The sequence below is a fragment of the Cryptomeria japonica genome, chromosome 5, assembly GCF_030272615.1.
Source record: "Cryptomeria japonica chromosome 5, Sugi_1.0, whole genome shotgun sequence".
In the NCBI taxonomy this organism is placed as follows: domain Eukaryota; kingdom Viridiplantae; phylum Streptophyta; class Pinopsida; order Cupressales; family Cupressaceae; genus Cryptomeria; species Cryptomeria japonica.
In genome coordinates, this window is record NC_081409.1 from 357350673 (window position 1) to 357364111 (window position 13439).

General features: G+C 37.4%; 1 protein-coding gene across 4 annotated transcripts in view; it reads left to right on the forward strand.

Moving 5' to 3' along the window:
• Positions 1-248: 248 nt before the first annotated feature.
• The window catches only part of LOC131034392 (hydroxyproline O-galactosyltransferase HPGT1), a 61401-nt gene continuing 48210 nt past the window's right edge, over positions 249-13439 (forward strand). The window contains exons 1-5 of one of the 4 annotated variants that reach the window (XM_057965861.1): positions 249-567; positions 965-1400; positions 2015-2078; positions 2926-2975; positions 3135-3328. In XM_057965861.1, the coding sequence (XP_057821844.1) occupies positions 1294-1400; positions 2015-2078; positions 2926-2975; positions 3135-3328 (415 nt within the window). In that variant the 5' untranslated portion in view covers positions 249-567; positions 965-1293. Of the gene's footprint in view, positions 740-964; positions 1401-2014; positions 2079-2925; positions 2976-3134; positions 3329-13439 lie in introns of all 4 variants that reach the window. The other 3 variants (XM_057965868.2, XM_057965879.2, XM_057965874.1) reach the window with 3 other exon arrangements.

Sequence of the window (13439 nt, forward strand, 5' to 3'; positions counted from 1 at the left end):
AACGTGGACTAAAACCCATGAGATCTTAATCATCACCATAATTATTATGGATTTGATGGACAATAATGTTTTTAATTTTCTTTTCCTCTTTTGATATTTTTTTTCCCTATTTAATTGATAATCCACCAACTAAAACATGTAAACAAATTGGAAAACTTTTATTATTATTTAAAAAATATTGTAAACCATAGAACCTCCTAAATACGACATTCGAGATAAAGTTTTCTAACGACGGTTGACATGTTCAATCTGCCGTGTTTTCTAATATAATATAATTTGTCAGCTACCATGACATTTCTCGCGCAGGAACAAAAGGTCGCGAGATCGAAACCCGCAGTTAACTTAAAATTAAATGATTTGAAATGAGATGCTAAGTAGCGGAGATTTATCATAATTTTGAGGTGGATCTTCAAACGCCACAAACGTGGGCCTAAAAATGGGTTGAGGATCGGTCAAGTAAACTGTCGGGTGATCGGTCGCACTCAATATCTAGTATTTGTTGCTTAAATTTCAATTCATACCAAATAGCCTCAGATCGCTTTTCTGCAAATGCAGGCGAAAACAAAAGTAAAAATTTAATAATAACTTTTCTGCACAAGTTCAATAGCAATTTAGTTTAAATTACAGGTAGTTTGCTTCTTATGTATCTGAATTGTAGTTCAGTTTTGTAAAGGAATCAGGAATTCAGAGCTTGATCTCTGAATGTATTTAAATCGCAGAAGAAATAAGCCAGCTGGAGGTTGTTTTTGATTGAATTTTTTAATTTTTAATTTTAACCGAATTGTTAATAAGGGTTTGGGGCAATGATCACTTTATCTTAATTTGATCCCGGCTAATAGGAGGGTACTTTGATCGCATTTACTAGTTGTCGATTAAATGTGGTTGCTATTTTTGTAGTTCTGTTTTTCTTTTTCTGGATTTCTCCTCGTCATTTCCTTACACTACTTAAATTTCCTTTGCACAGAAAATTCGGTATATTTATCTAGCCGAAAACGTACCCTGCACTGATAATTTATTATCTTCTATCAATGCGTTGGGACGCAACAGCCTGTTTCGAGAGAATTAAAAGTCCTTTTCTTGGAAGGTTTCCCATGATCGGGTGGTTTGGTGAAACAAAAATTTGAAGGATTTGTTGTTTTAGCGTGTGAAAAACTCTATTTAAAGGATAATAAATGTCCTCACAAGGTCCATCATGCCTCGTCTGCTGGGCACTTAATTGCGCTTAGACTACGGGGCAGAATTCAGCATTTGATACCACCCTGGGCACTTGACTGGGATCAAGTTACAGGAAAGATGAAAGGAAGAGGATCACAGGCTCGGAGTATAATGCTTCGCACTCGTATATCAGCTGTTATGCTCTCCATGGCCGCCATTATGTCGTCTATATATGTGGCAGGACGGTATGATTTTCTAACTCTTCAGAGCTGCTGTTATGTAAAATCAGTAGATAATTCAGTGCTTTTATGATTTTTAACGTCAAAGGAACAGATCCGAAAAATTTCAGAGGACATATTTTTTTGGCATTAGTTCATGGACGTGAGGGTAAGGGCAGTCTTACACATACAGATGTATATCCTTAACACTCTAAAATCTCATCTACCCCTGTGAAGGTCTGCTTACTGTGATGGGGGGATTTGAACCCGGGCCATTCTTTTTAATAATGCATCCCTTTACCTTCGTTGGATAAATCTTTAGATCAGTTTATGCGAGTTATTTGAAACTTTTTTTTGGATGCACAACTTTATGTAAATTCTTGGTAAATGTTTTTTCATCACAGTTTTGCCAATTGGTGAGTTGAACTTTAGAAAATTGTCACAGAAGTTTGCTTGTTTGCAAAGTATTCCCATAAATTTCATCGAGAAAGCATTCTGGAAGGTCACTTTTTTTTTTTCTTAATATTGTTTTGGTGTTGTGGATTTTTATTAGTGGTAATAATTTTATTTTGACATGGCTTGACTCTGGGTATCGAGCCCTTATATGTTCCATTTATTTGACGAGAAATTGGCCTTAACAGTTTATGGCAGGATGCAGAGAATAGAATCTACCTTTCTAAAGAGCTTGACCGGAGAACTGGTCAGGTAAATCTGCCACCTTTCCATGACTGGGATATGTACATGTTTCGCAATTAAACTTTTTTTAAAGTCATGTTGCATATCTGTGAGCTGCGAGAAGCCACTGAAAATGAGATGATTCTGTTGAAAGTCCAGTTTCTTTTGATATAGTTTATTTTCTGTGCCAATAATTACCTATCAATCACATAATATTATTATAGCAGTCATTCTCATTGCTTTTGCCTGTTGTTAGGAGTCTTCAGACGATATTAATCATAATGTGAAAGCTGTCTGTTAGTTAAAAATTGTTGAAAGATTTCTTATAATCTTGTCTTCAATAAACATTCTTCTTTTACTTGTAAGCTTGCTGAAATGTCCCTTTGGATAGACCTTTCTTTCCTCGACCATCATCCAAAAAATATTCAAGTCATTACACAGTGAGAAGCTCAGGCCCATTCAAATACAGGTCTGAAATATATAGATAGGTGCAGAACACAATGTTTGTGTGTTCATGTTGATTTGTTTTTATTTTGGATTGGTGGACAAAAAACAATGGGATGGTTCATGGTACCTATCGGTGCATTTCAGAACTCTATATAAATAGGCCCAAGTTAGGATAAAAGTAATGAATTTTTTTATTGGTTCCTGGCACTTGAATACAAAGGAGCTTTTGTGAGATACTAAGTTACTTACCGAGCTGCAATCCTGCACCTTTAAAACAAATTGAATAGAGTAGAATTTGTTTTGTTCTTGACTGGAAATGTTATGTGGAGATTTGTGCTTCTTTCTTAGAATGACTTGTATTTTGTTATTAATCATGCTCTTGAGTCAAGGCCACGTTTCATGTTAACTGGGTGTAAAATTACGATTCCAGGGACAACCGGCCATTTCAGTTGATGATACACTCAAACTTTTAGGTTGCAGGTAAGTCAGAAAAATTATGTTGTTAGTCTATAAGGCCTTAGATTCAGCAGTTTGTGTCTTATGAGGCATTTTCTTACCTACTACTTCTTGCAATGCTGTAATTCATTGGGGAAATTTGATTTTGTTTTGCTTAACAAATTTTGCTGGGTCTTCTTACAGAGAGCAAAAGAGAAGGTTAGCAGAACTGGAGATGGAGTTAGCTGCAGCCAAGCAACAAGGTTTTGTTCCTAAGCATTCAGTGGCGGACAATGCGACAATGACAGGCAAAAGGTTAATGGCTGTAATTGGTATCATGACAGAATTTGGTCATAAGTCCCATAGAGACTCTATACGGAAGTCATGGATGCCAACAGGTATTTTCCATTTTTATTGTCCTATGATCCTAATTCCTATCTGCTATGTTCTTAAAATAGTTCATTATCTTGATTTATTTGAAATCAAATTCACTAATGTTTTGACTGGCAACAAAAGAAACTTCTGTTGCAACATATTTATTTATGTCATTTTTTGTTTAATTTTGGGAAGATATTATAAATTTACATAACATTCTAGATTCTTTTCTTAGAGGCATTTCATCGAGTGCAGTGCATTTATCCTTCCTTACATGGATTGAAGTTTTGAACTGAATTTGTTTGCTATTATTCCGATCCATTTACATCAGGGATTAATCTAGGAAACAAATGCTCTATCCAAGTCATTTAATGAATTGGAGGGAAAAAATAACCACATATTCTGTCTTAATAAGTAATTCGGGTCCGGATAACATTGAATGTTAATATTGTTTTTGGATGTTGGAGACAAACCTATAATCATAGAGTGTGCATTTAAGATTATTAGACAATCGAGGGGAGAAACTGTGATGATGAAAGATTGACTTTTAAGAGGAAAAATTCTCTTTCCTTTTTCGTATTTGGTTAAACATTTTAGTAATAACTAATAAATGATGAAACATGAAGCAATACCAATAGTGAGAGGAAATTGTTGGAGAATGAAAAAAGGTAATTCTAAAGTTGGAAGTTATTATATCTCACGAACGGGCAGAGTAGTGACTATTTTCAATCAGGGTGTAAAGCTTCACTAGTACTGGTTCAAGGAATCTATTAGTAAGGTGAATTTTATTATGGAAGATGTGGGATGGCTAGGCATGGTGTAACATTATTCTCGTTATAGTTGGCTCTGTTTAGTTATAAAATCAGGTGCACTTGAATAAGAACTCAAAGAATACTATAGGAAAAAACTCTGAATAAGCACATTCTTTGCAAAGAAAGCAATTTATCCTTTTTTGCTGAATTTTGTTACAGTTCCAAAGGATCTGTTCTTTTAAAGGAGTTTTGTGATGCACATTGTAATACTTGGTCCAAATGGAAACTCTTAATACAGTTTTCATTGCTCAATTATGTTAATTTAAATTACACATTTTACCTTTAATTATTTTGTTTTTGGATCACCATGAGTTCTGTCCACATTATGGGTAGCTAAATGCAATATCAATCAGAAGGAGTTTATTCATCTTGATTCAACTTGCGAGGAGCTCACTTAAGGAAAATAGGATGCCTTTAAGGAAATTATGCAGATATACTTGATTCATTATTTCATTTTGGTCTGTTTCATTGAGAATTCAGAATTCTATACCTAAAGGGTATCTAGGGGATAAGAGCATGTGTTGCTGGAACTTAGATGAGAAGTTGAGACACATTACAATATCAATTGCATTGTAACTATGATTTAGAAGATGAATGGTGCATGTTAGAATCTAGAAACAGATATATAACCCAGAATCTAGTGCAGTGAATAGAATTAAGTACACTATAAATGTAAATGATATTGAAATCAAAATACCAAAAAGGAGCTAGTCTTCAAAAGAAATGAAAAAGCTCACAACAGCTTGCTTTGATATTAGTAGGAATGAAAGAAAGTTACAAATATATAGACTTATCGTTTCCAAATCAAATGAAGATGAGAATAAGGCATAAAACCAAAAATCAAGGAATTGCTAATCAAAATTTCCAAATTTGTGAGGATAAGAAAAAAGCATAATCCTATGAAAGAAGGAGAATGTGCAACTCATTACCTATTTTATCTCATTAATTAAAATAAATTACCTAAGTAAACTTCAATAAATATGTGCAATGTTATACTTAGGATAAACTTACCCAAAATAATAAAATATTACACTAGCACCCCCTCTTAAGTGATAAAATAAGCAAAGATGGGTTCCAGCTACAAGGCCACGTTAGGTACCCATTTACAACAATCTTTCATAAACGAGGCAAAGGAGAAAACTCCCTCCTAAAAAGAGAAAAGACCCCCCTCTAGAGGAGAGAGAGAAAGGAGGACGAAGAAGCCTCCGCAAAGTGAATAACCCTACACCAAGCCTGAAACCATTTCATGTTGACTAAGTTGATGAAATCTCCCGTTGACTCATACAATTCCACACAAGAAAGGCGCAATTTCTTCATTGCTTTGCAATATTGCTCAAGGGTTTGAAAACCTTGTAATTTTGCCTACAACAAGTTGCTATTGCTGATTGGAGATCAATCATATTCAAAGTTATACATTCCCCTTTCCAATAATGCAATAAGGGACTCAATCACGTGAAGTCAAGGATCTTCAAAGACATTCCAAGAAAATTTACCTAAGTATGGGCACAATCGAACAACGAGCTTGCAGTCCTGCCCAAGGAGGGCACAATTGCATAGGTGTCATGCAAAATTCATACAAGAGGTAAGAAATTGCAAGATTGGATTGCAATTCCACCCTAACCAAAGAAGGGGAACATCAAGATTTCATAAAACAAAGGATGAGGTTGCGCATCACAATCAAGGATAATGCCAATTAGTTCAAGAAGATGAAGGATGATGCATCAAGACTCAACAACATGAAGACATCTTAACAATACAAGAAAGGACAAGATTCACACTTCAAGAGTGACAAAGAGGATGATCAAGTTCAAGGAGTTCAAGTTCAAGACATTACTCTACAATGAAGGATATTTTGCAACAATCTTGAATTTCCTACGAAAATCCAAGATCACGGTCAGCACATCAAGGAAATTCCAAGCCTAACTATACATTTGAAGGTGAAGGATTTGGGATCAAGGATTGAAATGCATCACAAGGAGGTGAATTCCCAAGTTAGAGGAAAGAAGAGTGAAGTTGATCAAGTAGATAGTTTCGAAAGAGTTAAGCAAAGTTAGAAAACTTGATCACCCAAAGATGATACAATTTGGGAACATGCCCTATCAACATTGCATTTAGCAAAACTGGATAATGTTGAGTTTCAAGAGATATTTCCCCATCATAAACACTTTGTGATGATTTACATGTTGTGTAAGTTGAGGTGGCATCCTAGTCATCATTCAACAAATCAAGTTATTCCAAGTTAGTGCGTCCAGGTTCAATGACTCATCCAAAAGTGGGGCAAGTGTCACATGGTGATACATCAAATATTGTTTCAATTCAAGGAGAAGGATATTTGTCTAGTTTATTGTAATTATTTCATTGGTTGAAGAGGAGTTAGTTGTAACTAACCCTAATTTTGGTTTTATCTTGTAATCTCGGCCATTGATTCCAAATCAATCCAAGCCATTCATTTGTAATTGGGATATCTATAAAAGGGCTAGCCTTTTCATTTGTAAAGGTTAATAGTTAATAGTTAGCAGTTAGAAGTAGCAACAGAGTAGGAGGAAGCTAGAGATTGTTGTCAAGACTTTTGAAATAAATACTTGATTTCATTGAAGTTATGGTGGATCTTTGTGTTATTTCTACAATTTGCATGGTTTCTTGTTACTTCTCAAATTTAGTTGAAGTTCATTGATCTTAATGGAGAAATGCAATGATGTGTGATGAATCCCTTGGTTCATACTTTTTGTGGTTTGCTGATTGTAAGCTACAGTGTTAAGTTATCTTGAGCCTAATCATTGTGCTAAGTTCGATTGTGGACACTTGTTGAAGTTGTACCTGTATTTGGTATTTGGATGATGTATTCGTAGTATGAAAATCTTCCATTTCCTTAGAAGATTGCATCAGTTTTGTGTAGTTGTTGTCACCATGACAAAGCAAGACTTGATTTGAAGGAATTTGTGTATCTTAGCATAATCTATTATCATCATTGTTCTTAGAAGTAGATTAGATTTCCTATCCTTTATCTCCTTTTGTCCTTATTTTCAAAGTGAGTTAGTATAGATTCCACGTTCTAGCGGTGTTCATAAGCATAAGTCCCTTTGTGATTACTAGCAAGATCACATCAAACTCACTGATACTATCCCGAGCATTAAGTCGATTGTTTGTATCGTAAACCTTGGAGTCTCCTTATTTGATCACATCATTCAGCATATAAGGTTTGTTTGTTCAAGAGAGGATAGAATACTTAGTATTTTATTCTGTGTTCAAAGTGTCCTAAAAACCACATCAGCACTTACCTTAGATGATTAAATCTCCTTTGTGCAAGCTATCTTCCCTCCTTTGGCACTCCTCGATTGATCTCCTTTGGATAGTGTTCCACGGCCGTTGGGGATGGGTTTCAGAGATGGGGGGACAAAGGGCCTAAGTTTGGGGATAGCAGGGGGGTGGTGGGGTGGTCGTGCTGATATACATTTAGTACTTGAAAACTAGTTGTGAAAAGGTGTATAAGAATTACATTTCAAATGAAACTATGGAAAATTAGTAAAAGTATATAATAGCAAAATTTGAAATACTAAATACGAAGATATCTTGAATGCTAAATAAAATTTGACAAATGAAATTGTCGAATTGGAGATTTCTATTATATCAAAAATAGGAATATCATAAAGTTGATTACATCATTACATTGAGTAGCAATAGCATTACAATTACTAGCATGATATCAAAATAAGTCTTTAAGTACAAATATCAAAATGTCAAAATGTAGTAAAGGGAGGTCTCTAATCATTTGCAAACTCCTCATCATTGGAACTGCTGGACTCCTCACGATCAAGATCCCTCAAACTAACACCAACCAAGCGTGCATCTGAAGTGGTAGCATCCTCATCAACTTGTGATGGCTCCTCTGGCTCTACATCCCATTGTGTTGTTGGACTCTCTTTGTACACAAGTGTCTTGCGATCAATGAGACACAAAGTACTATGTACATCCACAAGCTTCTCAACTTTCTTAGAGGTAAGTTTGTTCCTCTTAAAAGAGTGGATGAAGCTATGTGTAGACCGGTTCCTCTCAGTTGCTGAAGAACTAGAAACCTAGGATAGCATACGAATTGCTAGAGTGGTAGTCAAGATTTATGACCACGACGATCCCACCACAATAGTGGGTCCTCCTATGCCATAGTTTCTATATCCATCTTTACGGTGTTTGAATAATCCCTAAGAGTGGCAAATTTCGTCCACTCAGTGCAAATTATGCCGGCATCTCTAGCATCATACATCTTCTCTATGCACCTAAAGAACCCTGCCTTTACCTCATCATCCTGAATCAGTGTAACTCTACCAGGCCTAGCCTTGTACCGCCTTGTACCACTTAGGATTCAAGGCATAGGCAGCCATATGCAAGGGAGTGTTGAGCTTGTCCCATTTGCACTGAATGATTGGCCTAATGTGCTCATTGTAGAATGCTAAAGTGGGGTCCTTCGCTCGCACAACTCTCATCTAGTCAAGCATAGAATTGATGCACTCATACACCTCTCTAAGGTTAGGTGCATCCCCTTCGCCCTTGCTTTGTCTTGGCCTCGTCCCACCATATTTGATGACCTGGAAAATTGGAGCAATGATGGAGACTGTGTATTTTGCATCAGTCCAAAACACATCACTCTTCACTATCTCCTTTACCCTTCACCTCTGCTTTGTCTTGGCCTTGGCCCATCTATTCCACTCTGTTGTCATAACCATGAGTTGCAGTGCCTCTTGTAACTCAATCATTCTCTCCAAGAGAATGAAATAGGATGCATATTTGGTCTCAACTGGTTTCAAGAACTCCTTCGAGAAGGTCCTGAAGAGTGCATGCGAAGTGTGGTGGTTGCAGATAAACATCTGCACATCTCTCGCATCACTGACCACTCCTCTAATCTAGTCAATCTTCCCCATGTCCTTGAGTGCATTGTTCATGGCATGCACTCAACATGGAGTCCATCAAATATGTGTGTAGGCTGCCTTAATAAGTTTCCCTGTAGCTCTGCACACATGTGCTGCATTTGTCACTACTTGGAATATATTTTGTGTCCCAACCTCCTTAATAGCCTCCCTGAGGACCCCAAACTGAAAATCAGCATCTTTGCGATGCCTTGTACAATCAACTGCTCTGAGAAAGTATGGGCCCTGTGCACATGTAACCATGATGTTGATGAGTGGACGATGGCTAATGTTTGGCCATCCATCCATAATTATGTTGCATCTAGAGTCCACCCGACATGTCTTCATCTTCTCCATCAAAAACTGATAATAGTTCTTATCCAAGATTGTGGTTCTCAATTTGGTCTCACTTGGTGGCACATATATGGTCCTCCCTTCGCCACCCTCAACATCATCTCTTTATAATAAGGAGACCGAGCTACATGAAATGGGATGCCATTGGCAATGAAGAACCTGCCAATGGCATCATCTATCTCATCCTTTAGCTGCACATTGAACAAATCAGCTATGGGGTTACTTTGCAACTTGCTTTTCCCTGTCCCCTTAACCTCGCGTGATTGGGCCACAACACTAGAAGTGGAAGTGGATGAAGGTCTTGATATCACTCCTCTCGTCTGTAATGTATGAGAAGAAGTATGTTGTTGGCTTTGTTGAAGTTGTGCCCTACCAGACAAAGTAGTAGGGATTGCAACTGCACTGTCATTAGGAATGCCCCAAAGCTTGTTGATCTCAATTCTATATTGAATGTTTTTAGGTTCTTCCAAAAACCGGCAGGGATCCACACCTTTTCCTCTTCAAAAAAGGAAGTGTACATTGACTCTAGTCATGCTGCCAAACCATGCAAGACCACAAATGTTGCATTGCCACTTCCTTGTGCTCCCACTTGTCCTTGATGTGCCTGCTATTTTTGACGCAAACTATTTGAGAGGAGATTTAGGATCATAAGGACCCCTAGCATACTGTGCCAATAACTTGGAAGGGCAACCTATACTAGCTCATGCACTTGCCATGGAACTAGATTGGGTTCCAGGATCAGCCCCATGGTCACCCCCCTCAGCCCTAGGTTCATAATTTGAATCTTTTCCACTATGAGAATGGATTTCCATCTCATCCTCATTCATGTCATGAGAGCTCATTGTGATAGTGACACTACATTTCACAAAATAAAAAGAAAAATAAATTCAATAAGCATGTAGTTTCAGCCTAGTTTAACAAATTTCAATTTTGAAAACAAAATTTAAAATTTAAATTTTGATGTTGAATCTTGAGGGCAAAATGATGAATGATTGCACTCAAGATTCGACATCAAATCTGATTTTGAAATGAATCAAAGAAAAAACAAGTTTAAACAACAAAAAAAATTGAAAAGCAGAAAATGAAACAAACAAAAAACAAGAAATAACCTAACTTGTGCTTGAAAAATCTCTCCAAAATGTTGTAGAATCCTCTTCCTCATCTTCTTCTTGCTCCTTGTCACTCCCGTTACTTGCCCTTACTCTTTTCACTTCATTTACTCTTTTCTAAGTTTTTTCTCCTCTTCACCTTGCTGGTAAAAAAAATCAGAAATAGAAATGCGAGTGAAATCAATAATTTTAGGGGTTTTGTAATGCATAGGGTGCATGGGTGGGGCCCACGTCAAATTAGGGTTACCCCCAAACCCTAAAAAAGTGCTCAAAATATTTTTTTTTATAAATTTTAAACTCTTTCTTACGTTTTCAGAGGGGAGATGTGACGAGAGACTTCTGCGCGTCTCCCTGCCCCTCGAGAGACGCTGGGATGTCTCTAAGGAGTGTTGGAGATGTCGAGAGGTCTGCAAGAGTCCTTGGAGATGCCAAGACGTCTTTGCGTATTCGGTGGTGGTGGCAAGACAGTGGGGGAAGCCATGTCCCCGTCTCCCCGTCCTGGTGACGTTCCCGTCTCGAAGATGTGGGCCTGGAGGGGGGGAATGCATCCCCGTGGATCACTGGAAAAAAACTAATTGCCCTTTAAAATGCCAAAATGAGAAAAGAGAGAGTGAAGATACAAAATGTGCTTTGTCTAGAGTGAAATGATGCCTCAAAATATTAGGGTTTTAGCCCCCCAAAAAAGTAAAAAAATGTTTTTTCGAGTGTTTTTTGCTTCTTTTATGTTGCGGGCATTTTTTCCCATGGGTTTCCTGTGGGTTTGCCCTGGGTATGCCCAAGATACGTCCTAGGTGTCCCGCATGCATGGGTACGCGCCTGTGTACCCACAACATACTAGGAATGTCTGGGACATAGCTTGGGCGCACTCGGCGAACCCTTGAGCAAACCTAGTGCGAGTGCGCCAAGTAAAATGTGCGAACTCAATAACTTAGATTCAAAATAAATAGAATCCAAAAACAAGCTAGAAGTGTTAGGAAGTAAGGTATGAGGGGAAATGGAAGAAATTTTGACAGAATTTCCCTTAATTTTTCAAGCTTTTTTATTTTCAAATCAAGAAAACAAAAATTACTTGTTTGATGATATGATCCCAAAAACTTGTTGTCTCCTCTCGTATCCTTGCTAGGTCACTGTTTGGCTGGGGTGAAGGACGGAAGAGAGCTAAAAATGAAAAAAAATCAATCTTTTTCGCTTTCAATCGTGGTTGGGCATGATTGGCAAAATTTTGGGAGTTCAAGCCTAGAACTTGGTGAGTTTCTTGCTTGGACTCAGCTGAGTACTCGGCCAGACTTGCCGCAGCCGCTATGCAGACTAGCGAGTTTGGCGAGTCCTGCTGAGTACTCGGTGAGTCTAGAAACAATGCTTTGGACAACCAGGGCAGCAGATTAGTGGCAAATTTGGCAGCAAGAGATAGCTGCAACTTCAGATTTGAAGACCTGCAACAGAACCATAAGGGTTTTGACAGTCATTTATCATCAATCCCACAACAACGAATTGTGTGTTACAAACCTAACCTTAGGAATGGTAACCAGTCTTCAAAGGCCATTTTTTCCTAGAAGTTGTTCACTGTTCTAGATTCAGAGTCATTGGAGGTTGTCAACTGCGGGTTCCATGGCTCTGGTCCGTGTATACATTTACTAGAGGATCTTATCACCCAGACATCCAGTCATAAATACCTCCTACACTCTAATTGCTGTAAGCTTCATTTCAAATTCAAAAATGATTGCTCCACTAAATTGATTAAGTAGTGCCTTGGAGATAATCTTTGTTTTGCTTCATTATTTTATGAATAAACTTCTGCTGGGTTATATTTTTATTGCTGTGCACTGTGGTGTACTACTGATGTTGAGTTCATTATTTAGTTATGGAGAATATTTGGAAATTCTGATCTAAACCTGAGCTGGCAATCAAAAGCTTAAATCCAGGGGTCATAAAAGGGTCTGCATACTTATCATAAACAGCAGATTGTATGTTAAGAAGCTTTTTGTGCTTTCATTGTAACTGTTGGACTAACCCAAAAAACCCTAGGACCAAGGAATGGGACATCTCATAGAAATACATATGTCCATGTAAGTTACACATCATAGGGGTTACCATATGTAATTTTTTAAGATGAAGCGAGCACTAGGTGTGCCCACTATGAGCAGACTTACAAATTTATGCATTTTAAGCAGAAAGATAAGTCAAACCATGTATATTTCATTTTCATTTTCAACATTATTCAATTCGATTGTTTTACTATTTTTCTACTTTATTTCTTTTTTTGTTCTTTGACCTTTTTTTCACTAGGCTCCATCGCTTAATATATAGCATGGGAAGTGGTGAGCCTCCCCAAGACATATGCCTATGCTCTAAACATGCTTTATTAACATTCTTTTGTGAAGGAATGCATTGGCTCCTTGCATGTACCTTCACTGATATAGTGTAATATTGAGGTGAGCTTGGCTAGAGCCACTGTGTTGCCATTATAATGATTTAGATGCTTTTAGCATGCTTTAGGTTTATTTATTCCTAGACACACCTATTGGTGTCATGATAACATACCTTTATACCTTAAACTTAGCTCCCTTTCATTCTTTTGTCTCTTCTTGGCCCATTCAGCCTTCTAGACCTTTTATTTCACCATCTCTATTTGACATCATTGGCCATGGACAGTGAAGGACAATTCAACTGTTTATCACTTTAGAAGGTTGACTTCAATAACCATGGCTTGCAATGTCAGCACTTTTGAGTGTTGACTTGAGTCTTGGTAGCCATATTTTTACCTCAATTCCTAGGCTAAAATCTGAAGGATAACAATCAAACCGACCTTGCATTGTCAACTATTATAGACCTATTGATGGTTGTAGACTTAGTGTCTTTGGAGGACAAAGAGGATTCTTCCCCGAGGAATGCAATAACTCAAGACTTGAATACTAGGAGCTAAGGATTTGTTGTAGATCAAGGTTAGAGCCATAGGAGCAA